This window comes from Solea senegalensis, linkage group LG1 (genome assembly GCF_019176455.1).
Source record: "Solea senegalensis isolate Sse05_10M linkage group LG1, IFAPA_SoseM_1, whole genome shotgun sequence".
NCBI classification, from domain to species: Eukaryota; Metazoa; Chordata; class Actinopteri; order Pleuronectiformes; family Soleidae; genus Solea; species Solea senegalensis.
This window is the reverse complement of record NC_058021.1, coordinates 2,048,614-2,063,894: the sequence shown is the minus strand read 5'-3', so window position 1 is coordinate 2,063,894 and position 15,281 is coordinate 2,048,614. Positions and strand designations below refer to the sequence as shown.

The 15,281-nt window shown below is 41.3% G+C and overlaps 1 protein-coding gene across 2 annotated transcripts; it reads right to left on the bottom strand.

The window, feature by feature from the left end:
- Positions 1-1,504: 1,504 nt before the first annotated feature.
- arhgef4 (Rho guanine nucleotide exchange factor (GEF) 4) lies at positions 1,505-14,363 on the bottom strand. Of its 2 annotated transcripts, none has more exons than XM_044036294.1 (10): positions 13,137-14,363; positions 9,271-9,450; positions 8,966-9,166; positions 8,553-8,732; positions 7,846-8,078; positions 6,864-6,993; positions 6,480-6,611; positions 5,729-5,972; positions 2,954-3,031; positions 1,505-2,860 (listed from the first exon to the last, which is right to left on the bottom strand). In XM_044036294.1, exons 1-10 carry the CDS (start codon positions 13,167-13,169, stop codon positions 2,706-2,708), a joined length of 1,566 nt encoding a protein of 521 aa, XP_043892229.1. In that variant the 5' UTR covers positions 13,170-14,363; the 3' UTR covers positions 1,505-2,705. The 2 variants fall into 2 exon arrangements, with proteins under 2 accessions (XP_043892229.1, XP_043892221.1); XM_044036286.1 differs by having other exon boundaries at positions 1,505-2,863; positions 13,137-14,358.
- Between the last annotated feature and the right edge of the window lie 918 nt (positions 14,364-15,281).

Genomic DNA, 15,281 nt, shown 5'->3' with positions numbered 1-15,281 from the left:
CATTGTAATCAGTCCTTCTCTTCTTATCCGGCCAACTATGCTGCTGCGTTCTCTCTACATACACATTAAACTGTAGGATAATTGTACACACACACACTCATACATATAATGTATCATGGCACTGTTAATCATTAAGATAAAGCATCTTTTTCAGTTTATTTAAATATTCATAAATGTTATGGTATCTAATTCCAGTTTAAATATTGTTAATCGTCAAAACACTCTAATTAAATAAATATTTCATATTGCTTTAAATATAAAACTATAAGACATAATAATTCATCTAGACACAAATGTATGAGATTGGTTAACATCAGTTTTAACCCTAACTTCAAAGCATCAGTTCAAGGTAATGTAGCTGCACTTAAAACACACTGAATGTATTTTAATTTTGCATAAAACTCTTTCCAAGTAGTATGCATCATATTAAGTTTATAACTGTTCATTATTAGTCTATGTGAATATGTTATTTGTGTGTGTACGTACAAATATTAAAACTGTATATTTGAGTTATGATTTAGATTTTCTGGTGTGTTTCCTGAGGGCAGATTAAAGCTCAGGTCCCAGTTGTGAAGTTGAGAGAATAGAGGTGGATGCTCCAGAAATCAGGGTTACATTAATATCTAAAGTGAATGTTTGATCTGTGTATCTACTGTATTTATGTCTTAAGTTTCACGAGCAGTGTCCAGTGTTTGCTGTGAACTTTAGTTATGATGAGTTTGATGTCTGTGCCCTCATGACCTTTCCTCTAGCACTATCAACACCATCAAAGTTTCCACTTGACCTTTTATTGATGTAAGGCCTATTAAACTCATCTAATAAAATCTGTGCCTTCTTAAGTCTGAGATAGGCTAAGAACAGATGCGTCACTTAATCTCACCATTAAATGGCATTTGTGTCTGACCAGAAATAGGGGTTGGAAATCCCAACCTATCCCACACAAAAGTACACTGAGAAAACAACCCTTTTTTAGCTTGTGGTTACAAAGTAGCTGCTGGTGTACGGCTACATTATTTGGTAAATTTGGGTACGTCCTAAAATGAATTTGAAACAGCAAGGTTATCGATGAGCTATTTTGACTTACTGGTGGAGTCAGGCGTGGATCATCTCTGAAGCACCATGATGTAAAATCACTGATTTCTTCTATGGACAAAACAAAGGTTTACAAACTTCAGTTTCCTGTCAGAAAATACCTGACGAAGACCAAGATGAAGAGCCAAATAAGATATTTCTGACTTTTATTAGGTGAGTCTTTTGTTACCATCTGTCTTTCTTGGTGTCCCTGCTGGCAGGCATGCTGTCACTATGCCTGTCTCATGCTGGTTCTCACTGCAGCTGTGTTGTTTCCTCAAACACGTTTCAACAAACTCCAAACTGTCGCTCAAACCCTTTTCTACCCACTTGAAATTGCAGCAATATGTTGACGTGCCCACGTTCCTTTGGAGAACATTTCTTGCTGTAATTTTATTGACTAAACAAATAAACAATAAATAATCAACCAACCTGACAGCCACGCTCGTCAGCGTAGGAATGTTTAATATTCCATATTGTCAGAGCTAAAACATTCGAACATAAAGGTGGATGGAGTACATTCCACTGAATGCACTTATACAGAGTCATAGAGTCATATCATTGGTTTGCACTGATCTGACATTATATTATACTGGAGACCAGAAACACAGAGAAGGGATACTGGAGATCAGAAGTACAGTTAAATAAAATAATATTTGTATTTGTGTGTGTGTGTGTGTGATGCTGTCTGACGATGAAACCTTCACTTCCTGAATCTGGTTAAATATAGCTGGAATCTTCCGAGATTAAAAAAATATTCTTCACAGTATATATTCAACACATCCATGCATCCATGGCACACTTCAAATGGCACTTAAAAAATGTAAAAATTAAAAAAGAAAAGAGAGCTGGTTGTTTCTTTTTTTATTATTATTTACTGACGTGGTAGTTATAAGGAAGAGTCAAGGATCGGACTCAAGGAATGTGTCACCGGAGTGTGTGGGTTGCTGCTGTTTGTCTGAATGAAAAGCTCCTTATCTTCTTTGGGCTGCACTTATGTCTTTTAAGACGTGGTCACACAACACCACACATTTTTGCAAAGAAATAAAGAAGAAAAAAAAAAAAGAAAATCCAGCTGAAATGATCCTATCTGCACAGAGAGAAGCACAAAAACACTCGATCCTTTCCGGTTTCCCTTTTTGTCAGAAGCGGACGCAGAACAAACAAAATACAAAACAAATCTGGCACTGCTGCTGTTGGCATCTGTCAAAATCAATAAAATAAGAGAACAGTGGAAATAAAGGACATGGTTTCATTGACAGGCATCGTGTTCACAGAGGCAGCACAGTCAGGAGTTCCGCACTCACTCGCAGCAGTACAGTAGTAGTATTAGTACCAGCTGGCGCTTTATTGAAGGTATAGTAGTAGTAGATTAAGAAAGAGTCCACGCTCCATGTTTGACTCATTGTCTCCATGAGACCATTTTCAAGTTTGATTGTTAACCAACCTATAAAGTGCTTTCAAAAAAATCTCCTCCTCATCATCTTCATCCTCATTTCTACAATAAATCAGTACATCGATTAGAGCAATGTTACCAGTAGGAAAGAAAAGAGGAAGAATTAAAAAGGGTCTGTTCAGGCACGAGCAGAGGGCTCTTCTCTTTCTCCTCCTCTGTCACTCCTCTCCTCTTTTGTTTATTTCTTGAATGGTGTCAGTCTTCCAATGTTGTGCCAGAAGGTGGAGGTTTTGCGCTTGGGCTCAGCCAGCATGAAGACCTGCTGCTGGGGCACAGCAGTGGGGAGGGAGGGATGTTTCTGCCGCAGGAGGAAGTCATAGTAGGGTCTGGTCACTGCTGAGGACGAGGATCACACAAAACATCGTCACTTAAAAAAGTCCACAGGTGCAGAAGTTATGTGCTTAATGTTCCACCACGTGTACACACCTTTAGGTTTTCCAGCTGGATGGCTTTTGCAGGCATTCAGCATGGCTTGTTTCTTCTGCACCTCTGTGAGCGAGAAGCCTGGGAACAGAACAAGAGGCACTGTTCACTTCTTATATATACATGTTGTTTATTTTAAGGAAAATGAAAGCGAAAACAAATCTACTCTTATTTATAATTACCATGAAAATGTTAAAGACTGATATTGATAGTAGGGGATGCAATAGTTCAAATGAATTTCTCATTTCAATCTGTAACAAAAGTAATTCAGAGGAAGTGATTGTGAAAGTGAATTTTCCTCATGGAAACGAGAAAGTGACATCAAACAGATCATATACAGATTCACAACTTCCTCCACTGTATATTATGTTCAAAGTTAAAGAAATAACATCTGATCTTATTCACATCTGTAAATACACTTCCTGTATTCTGGCACTTAAATAACTTGTTTTCCTGTAACTAGAATCCAACGACAGCATGATATCATTATTAGGGAAGTACAAACCCTTAAAATAAAACTTAATCAAACCTTTAAATAGAACTGAAAGCAGCAACGTGCCTCACAAGAGGGTCAACGACAGGGGTATTCAATTAAAATCCCGAGAGGAGATATAGAGTTAAAAAACAAATATGACACTCAAAACCAAACTGTGAAACTAGGCTTAAAATAGTACTTCACAAAGTCAAATGATATGATTACACTCCCCTGTGTAAACTCTAAAGTTTGATTCCACTACAGCAACGAGCTGCAGAGAGAGCAAGAGGGATTTTTCAATTGTACAACACTGGAATAAACTAAAGGGCTATTGCAAAGAAACAAATGAGAAAATACTTCAGGTCATATGTTTATGTTTATGAAAATGTTTACGTTTTAACATTCAAGCATTTAGCATTTATATTCTTTATATAATTATGTTGTGCAATGCAGAGAGGATTTCAGGAATGTTATTGAAACAGAAGTATGGAGTTATGAAGTGTTTGTGTTACTTATCAACGTAAATATGAAGACGTGTATATTTGAAGCTCCGTGTAGCCATGGATGTTAAAAAGGCCATTTTTCTGTGTTTACAGAATAAAAATGATCCTTTAATACCGACACACTGAAGACTCCTTTTTCCCATTCCATGTGTGCAACAACAGGCAGGGATGCTCCTGTTCTGCTAATGCTTGGTACAATAGTCTGGATTGTCTTGTGCGGGGTGTTGGCACCGCTAGATGACAATCCTTTAAGTGTGCAAAGCGACAGAGGTAATATGATCTGTAAAGGTCAACTGGTCATCAATCATGACACCCAAGTTTCTTGCTATCTTGGAAGGAGCCAGAGATAGGGAGTCGATATTAATGAAGATGTTATGATGTGTCATTTTGGCTGGAAAGACCAGCAGTTCAAGTTCTTCCTTCATTCTAACAGCTCAATTATTCCTCTGGATATTTAAGCTTACATCTCCACTGTCAAAGTACCTGCAGGCTGGAGGGAGGGACATCCTCTCTGCCCAGAGGATGGTCATGACAACACAAGATGCGCTCAAAGAGATAGTGAGAGATTCCCAGAGTGTCAAGGATGCTGCTAATAAAACAAGAAAACCATGCCAGGAGAGATGGCTCAGGATGAGACCATGCCTGATGCCAAGAGGACCATTGTCAGGTTCTTGATCCATCAACAGATGCAGATTTGTCATTTCTGCACCCCAAAAACTTGCCCCTCATTCGAACCAGTGCTGTATCTGCACTCGGAGACCTCAGACAGTGCCTGATTAGATTTGACAGTAACCTTCAGATGGAGCTGAAAAGCTTGGCAGAGCAGTGGGACAGTGGGACAGGCTAAAACTATCACTTCGAAAATCTTCTTCTATTTTAAAAATCTTCAAAAGATCAGGCGGAGTCACGTTGCCATGGACAGGATCTCAACCAAAGCACTTCATCAGTGATGAAGTGTCATAATCATCTACTTTAACGTAGAAACGGAGGTTGAGGTCCTCGCTAGTATCACATTTGTCTGCGATGAGACACTTTGTCTTTCACTAATGGAGACTTCTATCCAAACAGGATCTTGAGGATGCGGGATACGAGATTCCTGTGTCTAGACAGAGAAATTGATCCGTTACGAAGAGAGAGACATTTGAGAGGACTACTTTCGTGGCAGGTTCCACCAGAATAAACCTCTCATTCATGGTGATTCCTGTCTCCACCTGATCCAGGAAGGTGACCACTGCACTGTTTATGCGACCTTCTCTGTCAGAGCCAGGTCGAGGGAAGGTGGCAGTGATTTTAACACCATGGTGGTGGGTTAGGGATTTAAAAGCCCTGTTGGTCATGTAGAAAAGAAAAAGAAGAAGAAACTACTGTGTACCTTTTACCCAATCAACTGTGTGAAAAGAAAGCCCATTTAACAATTTAAATCAAGAAAAGAATCAGAAAACACACAGAGAGAGAAGAGGGAGCTGAGGTGGAATCTATAACATTCTGCATGTCTATTTGTGTGTTTCAGCACCACAGAAAATCTGTGTAGTGCTGGCAGTCTCACAGATGCTGACACAACACCCAGATAAAGTATTAATGTAGCTACAGTGGAGGGTGAAGAAAGCAAGAGAGAAATGACAAGAGAGTTTATGGACACTGCTCTGTGGTTTGCAGAAGTATTAAAGCAGGTCCACGATGTTAGAGAGATGATGAGGAAGATGAAGGCTAATGATTAGAAATGCTCACTGGACTCAAAGTATTTCTATTTTTCTCACTTTTCTGTTTTGAGTTAAAAGTGCGATATAAAATAAGTCTAACCTGTGTCGTGGTCATGCTGGACCCGCCTTCTCTCATCAGCAAAGGCTCGGAGCCAGCGCTGCTTCTGCTCAGGCTTCTTAGCACAGAGGAGGTGGACTTCATCACCAGCCAGTGACCGCAGCTTCAGAGCGTTCTTCACACTGATGTTAAAGTCCTTCTCTTTGCCGTCCTCCACATCAATCACTTCAATGTGATCCATGTCCATACGTCCCTTGTAGTACAGCATGTCCCGGCGCAGGAGGTCCTGGACAAATGAGAGCCAGCAACATTATAATTCATTCAAATCCAACATTTGAGATTCATTTGCTGGTTTACTGGTAATAAATGTATTATTTCTGCAGTTACTCTTCTATAACGATGTATTACTAGTCTGAATTTCCGTGTATTCTTTTAGCGCCTGCTACGATGGGCAGCTTATTCTTGTATTAAAGGGATAGGTCAGGTTTTTATAGTGTCTTTATAATCAGCACCAGCTACAATCCGTTTCTCCAAACTTCAAAATAACCTGGACCGTTCCCTTCCACTCTGGATTGTATGAAGTCAGTGTCTAATGGTGTCCAGTTCTCTCACTGTACTGTTGAGGACTGAGTTACTGCTACTATGGTGATTCAGTAGAGCTGCAACAATTAACAGATAATAATAATAATAATTAGCTACTAATTAAATCCCCAGGATAATCAGTCTCTCAGTTTGAGTGGGTTTTTAACTAATCGTTTGATTGAGAAAATAATGCAAAAGAGCTGGTTTTCACCTTTTTGCAGTAAACCATCTGATGGTCGAAGAGGAAAAACATTCTCTGCTGACTTTTGACTTGAGGCTGAGACAACTTGGTCAACTCCCCCGAGAAGATGAGGTCAGAGCTCCTGCTGAGCACGTCGTCACCCTGCAGACATGCACACACTTTCAGGCGATGCATGACATGATCTTCTAGAATCATACAGTAAAACATGGACTTATTAACTAACGTTATTTCATTTTGTCTTGTGAGCTTGAACTTCAACCACTGAAATAATAGGAAATTACTGTGAGTCCATCAGACACTTGTGACAAACAACATTAGCAAGAAAGGGACACAACCTGAAAACATAATGCCTTCATTCACAGGCATACAAATAAAGATTGCTTCATGCTTCACCTCCCAGTCCTCTATGGAGCTCTGCCACTGGGCAATCTTGTCAATGTTCTCAAGGCGCCGTTTCCTCTCATTGATCAGTCTCGCCACATTCTTCATGGCATTCAGTGCTGCTTCCACATCTTTGTAGTCTCTACATATCAAAGAGAAACATGCATTTTAAACAGGGCTAATGAGGGTGTATGTGCTCCTCTTGTCAACTTAGAACCTGACATGGCTTAGCAAGAGCCCCAGTCTAGTCTACAGACATCTGAATACAAACATACATCAGTCCTGCTGCACAGAACACACAGAAGATAGAAATGCTGAAAAAATGAGCAAACTTAAGTTTCCAGGCAGAAAACACTGCACACTACAGAAGCTAACGCATTCTTAAGATAGGTAAAATAAAACCAAATTATACCTAATACACACAAATGAAAAGAAAGTGTTCATTACATTATTATTTACATACAAACGAGAGTAAGGTGGGAATACAGTTTATACAGCGACGAGGAACAGTTTCAAATGTTAGGGCAGAACACTTTAGTCTGGGTCTTGTTTTAAAACTGAGTTCATTTGGGTCAGCACAAGGGAAAAAAGCAGTAAATAAATTCATTTAGAAAATATCAAAGTACCATAGTCGATGGCCATGGCTGCCTCTACAGACTTCAGAATCAGCTAAAATAATAAGGAAATTCTCTCTCTTTTGGCTCATAAACACGGTGTGGTGATAAGTATTAGGACGCTGAAGAGACTGTGTAGGAAACTTGGTTTGTTCAAGACGATAAACCATTCAAACTTGGAGGAGGTGGCTGCATTCATACAACATGAAATAGCTGGAATGGGGCAGATGCAGGGGGCAGATGCAGGGGCAGCGATGGTTGCAAAAAATATCTTTGATGATTTATTAATAATGACACGCATGTTTCCCTTTTCTGTGTTTTTATGAATTAAGGAAGGCAGTGAGGTGAAAACATGAGGTGACAGACTGCGGCTTTGTTACCTGTGCTGTGGGTTGGTGTATTTGAGCAGCTCGGCCAGCTGCAGTGGGTACTTGCAGATCTTCTGAACTGGAGTGAGCAAGAAGCCGTCTAAGGAAATGTCGATCATCCTCTGGAGCAGTCTGCAGGCTTCAAAGAAGAACACGTACTTGTTGACTTTCATTAGCTTGGAGAGCTGGATGCAGGCGTTGGGATGATTGTTGCAGTACTCTGAGTAGATCTGAAAATCTGTTTGCTGCACAGAGCAGAAGAGCAGGAGAAAATGTTAAAAGACAGAAAGACAGACAGACAGGCAGATAGAAAGACAGACAGACAGGCAGATAGACAGACAGACGGACAGATAAACAGATAGATAGATAGTATTTATTGCAGGGAGGTGTTGCAGTGTAATAACTATGATTTATCTCCGTTCCTATTTAGTTTCATTGTTATATTACATTAAACCAAGCATGAGGTGTCGCAATGATTATGAGCTGTGACCACTTTCACGACTGATTTACTATAGTTTGTATTAGACTGTGTTAGATTTAGCTGGGAGTTCCTAATAAACTGACAATTGGGTGTAAAATCAATATAAGTTTAATGAGAGGTCTAATAGTGCAACAACTCAGTGTGGCATGAGCGAATGCTGTGTGTCTTTCCTACAATAACATCATGTGAAATAGTGCTGCTGTCGTGCATCCAGAGGTTTTCTGCAGCTTTGACTCACATGGTCGAGGAAGCAGCAGCCAATCTCGCTGAGGTGTGGCTGCTCCTTGTTGAACTTCTTCTCCAGGCCTTTCAGGAACTTCCTCTGGAATCGGTAGATCTCCTCAATGTTACTAAAGATGACACGAAGCTGCTCCTCAGTGAACATGTCTGTCCTCTTGCGGCACTGTTTGATATAACCCTGAAGGTAACACACACACACACACACACACACACACAGTTAATCCACAATACAACAGTTTATGATGTATTTTGTGGATAATGAAGATTATCTGTTATTATCAATATGATGTTGTTTTATTTACATTTATTTACATTTGCTTTTATGTTTTTGAGATTGAGGCGGGCGTAGCAGACAAAAGTCAAAGATATTGATGAATTAACAATGATCGTTGATTCGATGCTGATGCAGACCTCACAGATGTCTTTCAGGTGTTTGATGTAGTCTCTCTCTGTGCTCATGATCTCATTGATGACATTGGTCCTCATCTGCTCTTTGCACGGTAAACCAGGTCCTAATATCAAGCCGAGAGCCGCCTGGTCCTTCTCTCCTGTGTTTACCTCCTCCAGATGGGCCAGATACTCGTCCATGGGCTCATCCTGATTCACACGCAACTGTGGGAAACGAAGCTAACTGTTAACATTGACATCTCACTGTTAATTCAAGGTATTGTCATTCTGTCGATTCTGTCTATTACTCGTGTGAAACTGCAGCATACCCGCACAAAGCTGGCAGGAAACCAGCCTTCACTGTCCATGATACGACCCCACCACCACTCCTTGTTCGTAGCATCAACTACTTCGATGACGTCACCAGCCTTGAAACCAAGCTCTTGATCGTCCATGGTGACGTGGTCCCACAGCGCCTCGGCGTACACCACGCTGCCATCACTGATCAGCTGCAGAGGAGACACCACACACACACACACAGGTCAGGACAGCGAGATGTAACGTCATCTCTGTCAGCAGAACTCATCAGAATTAAAAGTATCCTCCCGTATTATATGACGTCATTTTCATTTGTTATTGATCATTTCAAACATTGTTAGGAAAGCAAACTCGCTCTGTTCTGCAAAGGAAAACCGGGAGAGACACAAAGACACAGGACGTCAGACGCCTCGTTAAGTCCACATTCAAGATTACGATCGTTAATGAATTTTGTATTTTCTCTTCTCTTGTCTTGTTATTATATCTATTTTCCAGTAACTAGGAAACTCAGATGAGAGGGAAGATGAAGTGCATGAGGCGGAGGAAGAGGAGGCAGAACAGAAAGAGAGCAGAAGGAGGTGCAGCCAGTGTTACTGATGAAGACACTGCAGTGGTCATATTTCACACCTTCTCGTACACACCAGCAGGTTTACTGCGTCACCGCGGCCCCGCGCTCCACAGAGGCCGTCCATTACACTGCTCCGCCTCCCGCTCCTGCAGAGGCATACGCTTCCCTGCTCTCACTGGAGCTGTTTAAGGCACGGCCCTTTTCTTTTTCTTTTAGCGATCTGCTTTTTAGCTCCACTGATCCATCACGGCAAACAGACGATGTGGCTGTTGCTAAGCAACACACCCACACCGTCTCTGATATTTTTCTCTCTCACAACATTTTCTGATTAAAAGTGAGCTTGTTGTTAACAGTTAAGCCATCAGTGACATGACAGTGACATCTGCTTTTAGACCAAACGATATGCCTTCAGTAAACACATCATCAAAACATTTAAGATTTATCCCCAAACACATCATCACATCATCGTTCCTTCGATTATGTGCTTATTTATTGATTTGTGGATTTTATGTTCTGCTATAATGAAAATGAATGCAAACAATCCAAAAGAATGTTAAAATTGCCTCTTTAAGGACAAACCTTTGGACTTTTGGAGCTATTTACACCAAATACACTATTCCTAAATTTTGTTTTGATGAAAAAAAGTCACAGCACTACCTAGTGGTGATGGGGAATTACATTGTTACATTGTATAATTCGTATTTATTGTTATATATTATAAACTTTTGACCTAAAACTGCAGTTTGTTTAGCTTTTTAAACCGCTCACACTCCCTGCACCAAAGCCCATAGAGAACATCCTGTCATGTAAGTGTTTCCCATCAACTGTTGTTTCAATGTGTTATTTTGTGTTTTCACCATTTAAAATCCTTTTTCAGGGTCGAGTGTCCTGGCTCCATATCAGCTAAACATGTCTGTCTTCTCTATAGACTTTGGTGCAGGAGAGTGAGCAGTTATGAACTCTGATGACAAGATAAACCTACAGACAACATTTCAGATTTATTTTCTGTACATGTGAAAGCAAATGACTTATTTGTACAATGTTTTTCTATGAACGTATGTTTAAATGTTCTTCATATGTTCTTTATGAAATATGTAAATAACTACCAACATTCCATAACTTCCATGGAGTTATGGAATGTTGGTAGTTATTTTACAGTAGGATAAAAAGTCTGGTGACGTTCCATCACAAGTGAACTGCATTGTCAATAACTATGTCAATAAACATGATCTGTGAGTGTGCAGAGGTCTGCGTCACATAAACAGAACATGGACCCAACCGGACTGTATGCAGCCACTGAGCATGCTCCATTTGTTTTAACCGGAGCGTTGATGTGAGGAGATCTGTCAGTGGACAGGAATGGAATGTGAGATCGAAGACGATGAGCGATGAACTTGAATATTGAAGCAGAAGTGGTGCAGGTGGAGATGAGTAGTGACTCTCTGTGGACACTGAAGACAGAACATCCCTTATAAGAACATTCTGAGTCGTTGTTCTTTTTTATAGAGAGTGAGATGTCAGCAAATGTCCTCTATACAGCACCACTGTGCTTTTTTAGACACCAGCAAGCAAATGAACACCATCTATTTTAGTCCTAAACAGATGCTTCTGGAGTCTGAACCTAACACATGCATGACCAGAAAAAGCTTCTCACTTTACACACTATCAACTTGTCATGTGAGTCACATGGTTTTGGGTCAGAAAACAATCAGTGAAGCAAAGTGACGTAGTATTAGTTCATTACTGTACTGAATGTGCATGACCACAGAACCAGGCGTGTCAGAGGTTTGCATTCACAAGGTTCTGTGCTTGAAAAAGACAAAGACGGCAACAGAGATGAACAGCAGTGATGGTAAAGTTTGAATAAACTTAATAACAAATGCAATAAACATTAGATATTTATTTTTCTCATGACCAATTGTCCTTTTAATCCAGTGTTGTTTTAGAGTAACCCATAAACTCAATAAACTTGAGAATGCAGGATAGGACGTTCCTGCTGTCTACCATTTTGAATGCTCTATAGAGTTTACAGACTCATTTAGAAACATTCATCTGCTAATGTGAACATTAGCTTCTACTATTTTCACAAAAAGACACAAATGTACAGGTGAATATTCTTGTTTCATCACTAATAGTCTTGTAATATACACAATACCTGAGTATATAATTATCATTCTTATTATTGTTATTCAACCCACAGAGTGTGTTACACATGTGGGCCGACAGAGGCTTGTCTGTCATCTCTGATTGGCTTGTTGTCTATTATATTATATTATAATAAAAGAATGCTAATAAGAGCAGATGACTTGGATGGATCCTGTGTGTTGAGTTGTGGTTATCTAAGAGCAGAGGAACAGGGTCAGCAGCGAGTACGTTACATCACCTGGAAGCTCTCTGTATGAAACCAAACTAAACTGCACATCCTCTCAAACACTTTCATTTAAAAAAATAAAGACACTATTTTTCACAGAAGCCAGTTTCTGGAGAAAGATGTTTATTTTCACTTCACTCCCAAAACTACTGACACACATCAGTGAGCTACACCGTTGCCCTGGGAGACACGTTTCCTTCATCTACACAGACTGTCCATTTTGACTCAATCCCAAATGTTCTGTTGCTTCATGCCGTCAAAATACATTGCAGTAAAAAAAAGAACAATTATTAATGAGTGCACTACTTTCTGTTGGTTAAAGAAATATGTGTACCTGTCTTTAAAGATGTTTGTGTTCAGGAGCAGGAAGCTCAGCAAGCACTAAGACACAACAACAGGCCTGTTGTGTTGGGTTGGAGACTTACGCTGCACGTCCACATGTCCACAGAGGTCTGCTCGGGCCTGTGTGACGTGAATGTGTGGACAAACACAAGCAGACCTCCAGTTTTGGTCCATGTGCACTGTACGCACCAACTGTGCATGCTCCCCGTAGCACGGCATGTTCCGGTGGAGTTGGTGGCGCGCTCTTGTTTGAGTCAAGAGAGACAACAAAGAAGAGAGTAACCGTGCACAAGACCAAGTACACATGCATGGAACGCTAGATTAATGTGAAACACAATCACTGGCATGTGAACGCATGCGGAAATGGAAGTGAGCTCTCTGCGACCAAGGGTAGCATGTGGTATAAGAAGTATGACCCAGCCCCAAAATGACACATCTCTTAACACCTGGACAAACCTGAATGATTTGCTCTGTTAGTTATCGTTAGAGGCGAGTTTTTCTAAAAAGAAAAGATCCCTGTGTTCATAAAGAAGACAAATCCACAGACATGTACACACATCATCCATTCTCATAGTAAGTGATCCTCCTTGTTGTACCTGTGCTCTGTTGCTGCCACGTTGAACACCCATCAATCCCAGCAGCCCTGCTCATCAACAGGCCAGTCCTCTCCTGCTCTCAGGTCCAACTGTGTTTCACTTCTCTGTTCTCCATTTAGAAGTGTGTGTGTGTGTGTGTGTGTGTGTGTGTGTGTGCAGTCTATTGGAAGGCCAGAAGAAACATGAGCACCACATTGATGATGATGAGCAGCATCATGATGAGGAACACCACCACCTTCTGGGTCTCTGGAGGGAGGTTGCAGCGCAGCACGGAGTTGAGGAATCCTATCCTCTGTCGGTTCCACCTCCCCGAGCCATTACCACGAGCCATCAGTCCCCTGGTTTCCTCGGCGTCCTCCTCCTCAGCACTGCCTCTCCTCCCACTCCGCCTTTCCCTCAGTGCTGAGCCTCCACACCACACCACGTCGCCCCGTCCTGCGTGACTCTCGCCGTTGTTGTTCTCCGCTGCACTCCTCCTCGCCTCAGCTGCTTCTCCTGCCACTTTGCCGATGACCAGCGTTGCCCCGGCCTGCCGGTGGAGGCTGGGTGCCTGTCTGTGTCAGCGTGTGTGAATGTCAGCTCTGTGAAGATTTTTGTGTGCTACGTGCTGAGCATCCTCCCCTGGTCCGCTGTCACTCCTCTCTTCCTCTTCTGAGTAACACACACCTCCTTTCTGTCTTCCACCAATGTTGCCCTCCTCTTCTTTCTGGTTCCTTCTCTCTCTCGCTCTCTCTCTCTCTCTCTCTTGGTCAGGATGTCAGAATGAAAGATGGAAGGTAAGAGGCTGCATCTCTCCAGCTGATGCTCATTCCTCTTTCCAGCTTGCTCTTCTTTCACTGAAGCCTACAAATGCTCAGTCATTCCATTTTCTAAAAACAATCGGCCCTTTGTTCTTCCTGCAGCTTTTTTCTCTTCTATCTCTCCGTCTCTGCCCACCTTTTGTCTCCGCTAAGCTCTTGCTAAAATGGTGTTCCGTGTCTTTTAGCCATCCATCTAACTACCAGGATCACCCTCTTTTCCTTTCCCCCTTCCTTCCCCGTCTTTTTTGTGCCCTCCCTTATACAAGCAACAGCCAATCAGGATGCAGAATGTGTCAGCGTATCCTCGATACCAGAGTGATTGAGGCAGGCCCATAGCAACCTCTGGGAGGATGAGAAAGGGGGTGGGGTGGGCTGCGAGGGTAAAGATGAAAGCCATGCAGAATAATGGATGGATCTCAAGGGGAAAGGAAAGCAGAGCGTGTGTGTGTGTGTGTGTGCGTGTGTGTGTGTGTGTGTGTGCGTGTGTGTGTGTGTGTGTGTGTGTACCCCCTACCTTTGTGAGGACCATGTTTAGTTAATGACCTTACAGACTGCGGTATAAGGCTAGGGGGCGGTACATTTGTTTATGAAACACCTTTTATGTTAAATGTTTAAAATGAATCCTTCTTCACATCTTAAAAGCCATCAATCAAAAAAAGCCCAAAAATGTGGGCTCACTAGCAAAATTAAGTTGTTTTTTTAGGACTTGTTTTACTATATATGGAAAAATAACAAAAAAAAACAGTTTGAAAATTTTGGACGACATACTAACCTATGACTTTTTTGTCACATTTTGGACGACATAATAAAGTATGACTTTTTTTTTACATTTTGGACAACATTTTTGTCACATTTTGGATGACATATACTAAGTCACATTTTGGACGACATACTGTGGGGGGTGGTTAGTCTGGCTCCACATGTGGTTATCTCAACACAATTCATCCTCCTTACTGGAGCTATCAATAACTTTTAATGCCTTTGTACATGTGCAGCACACTTGCTCAAAATATCACCCTACATGAACGGGAGAGTAGGAACATAAAGTCAACAAAGAGGGAAAAGTGGAAGATAATGAAAGGAGGGGTGTGACAGGGTGCAGAGTGAAAAAGAAACAGAATGTGACACTGCATCTTCTCTTGTGTAAGGAGTAAGGACGGTCTTGTCCTGACTGGCCTAAAACACTTCTAGTTCCTCCAGCTATGACGGCCGCATACATCACATCACTACATGGAAAACAATACAGTTGACAGTGCACCTTTTTCTTTTTTTCTTTTATTAAAACGCGTGTGTGTTTAAGTCCGACATACACCCAGAAACTGTGTCCACCCCCTCACACAAACAC

Excerpts from the sequence above, each read along its gene's own strand:
- arhgef4 (XM_044036286.1), bottom strand. The coding sequence starts at position 13,169 with ATGGGTGTTCAACGTGGCAGCAACAGAGCACAG. Across the intron at positions 9,167-9,270 it reads TTCCTGCCAGCTTTGTGCGG|TTGCGTGTGAATCAGGATGA; the intron begins GTATGCTGCAGT and ends CGTTTCCCACAG. Across the intron at positions 6,994-7,845 it reads TACACCAACCCACAGCACAG|AGACTACAAAGATGTGGAAG; the intron begins GTAACAAAGCCG and ends TTTGATATGTAG.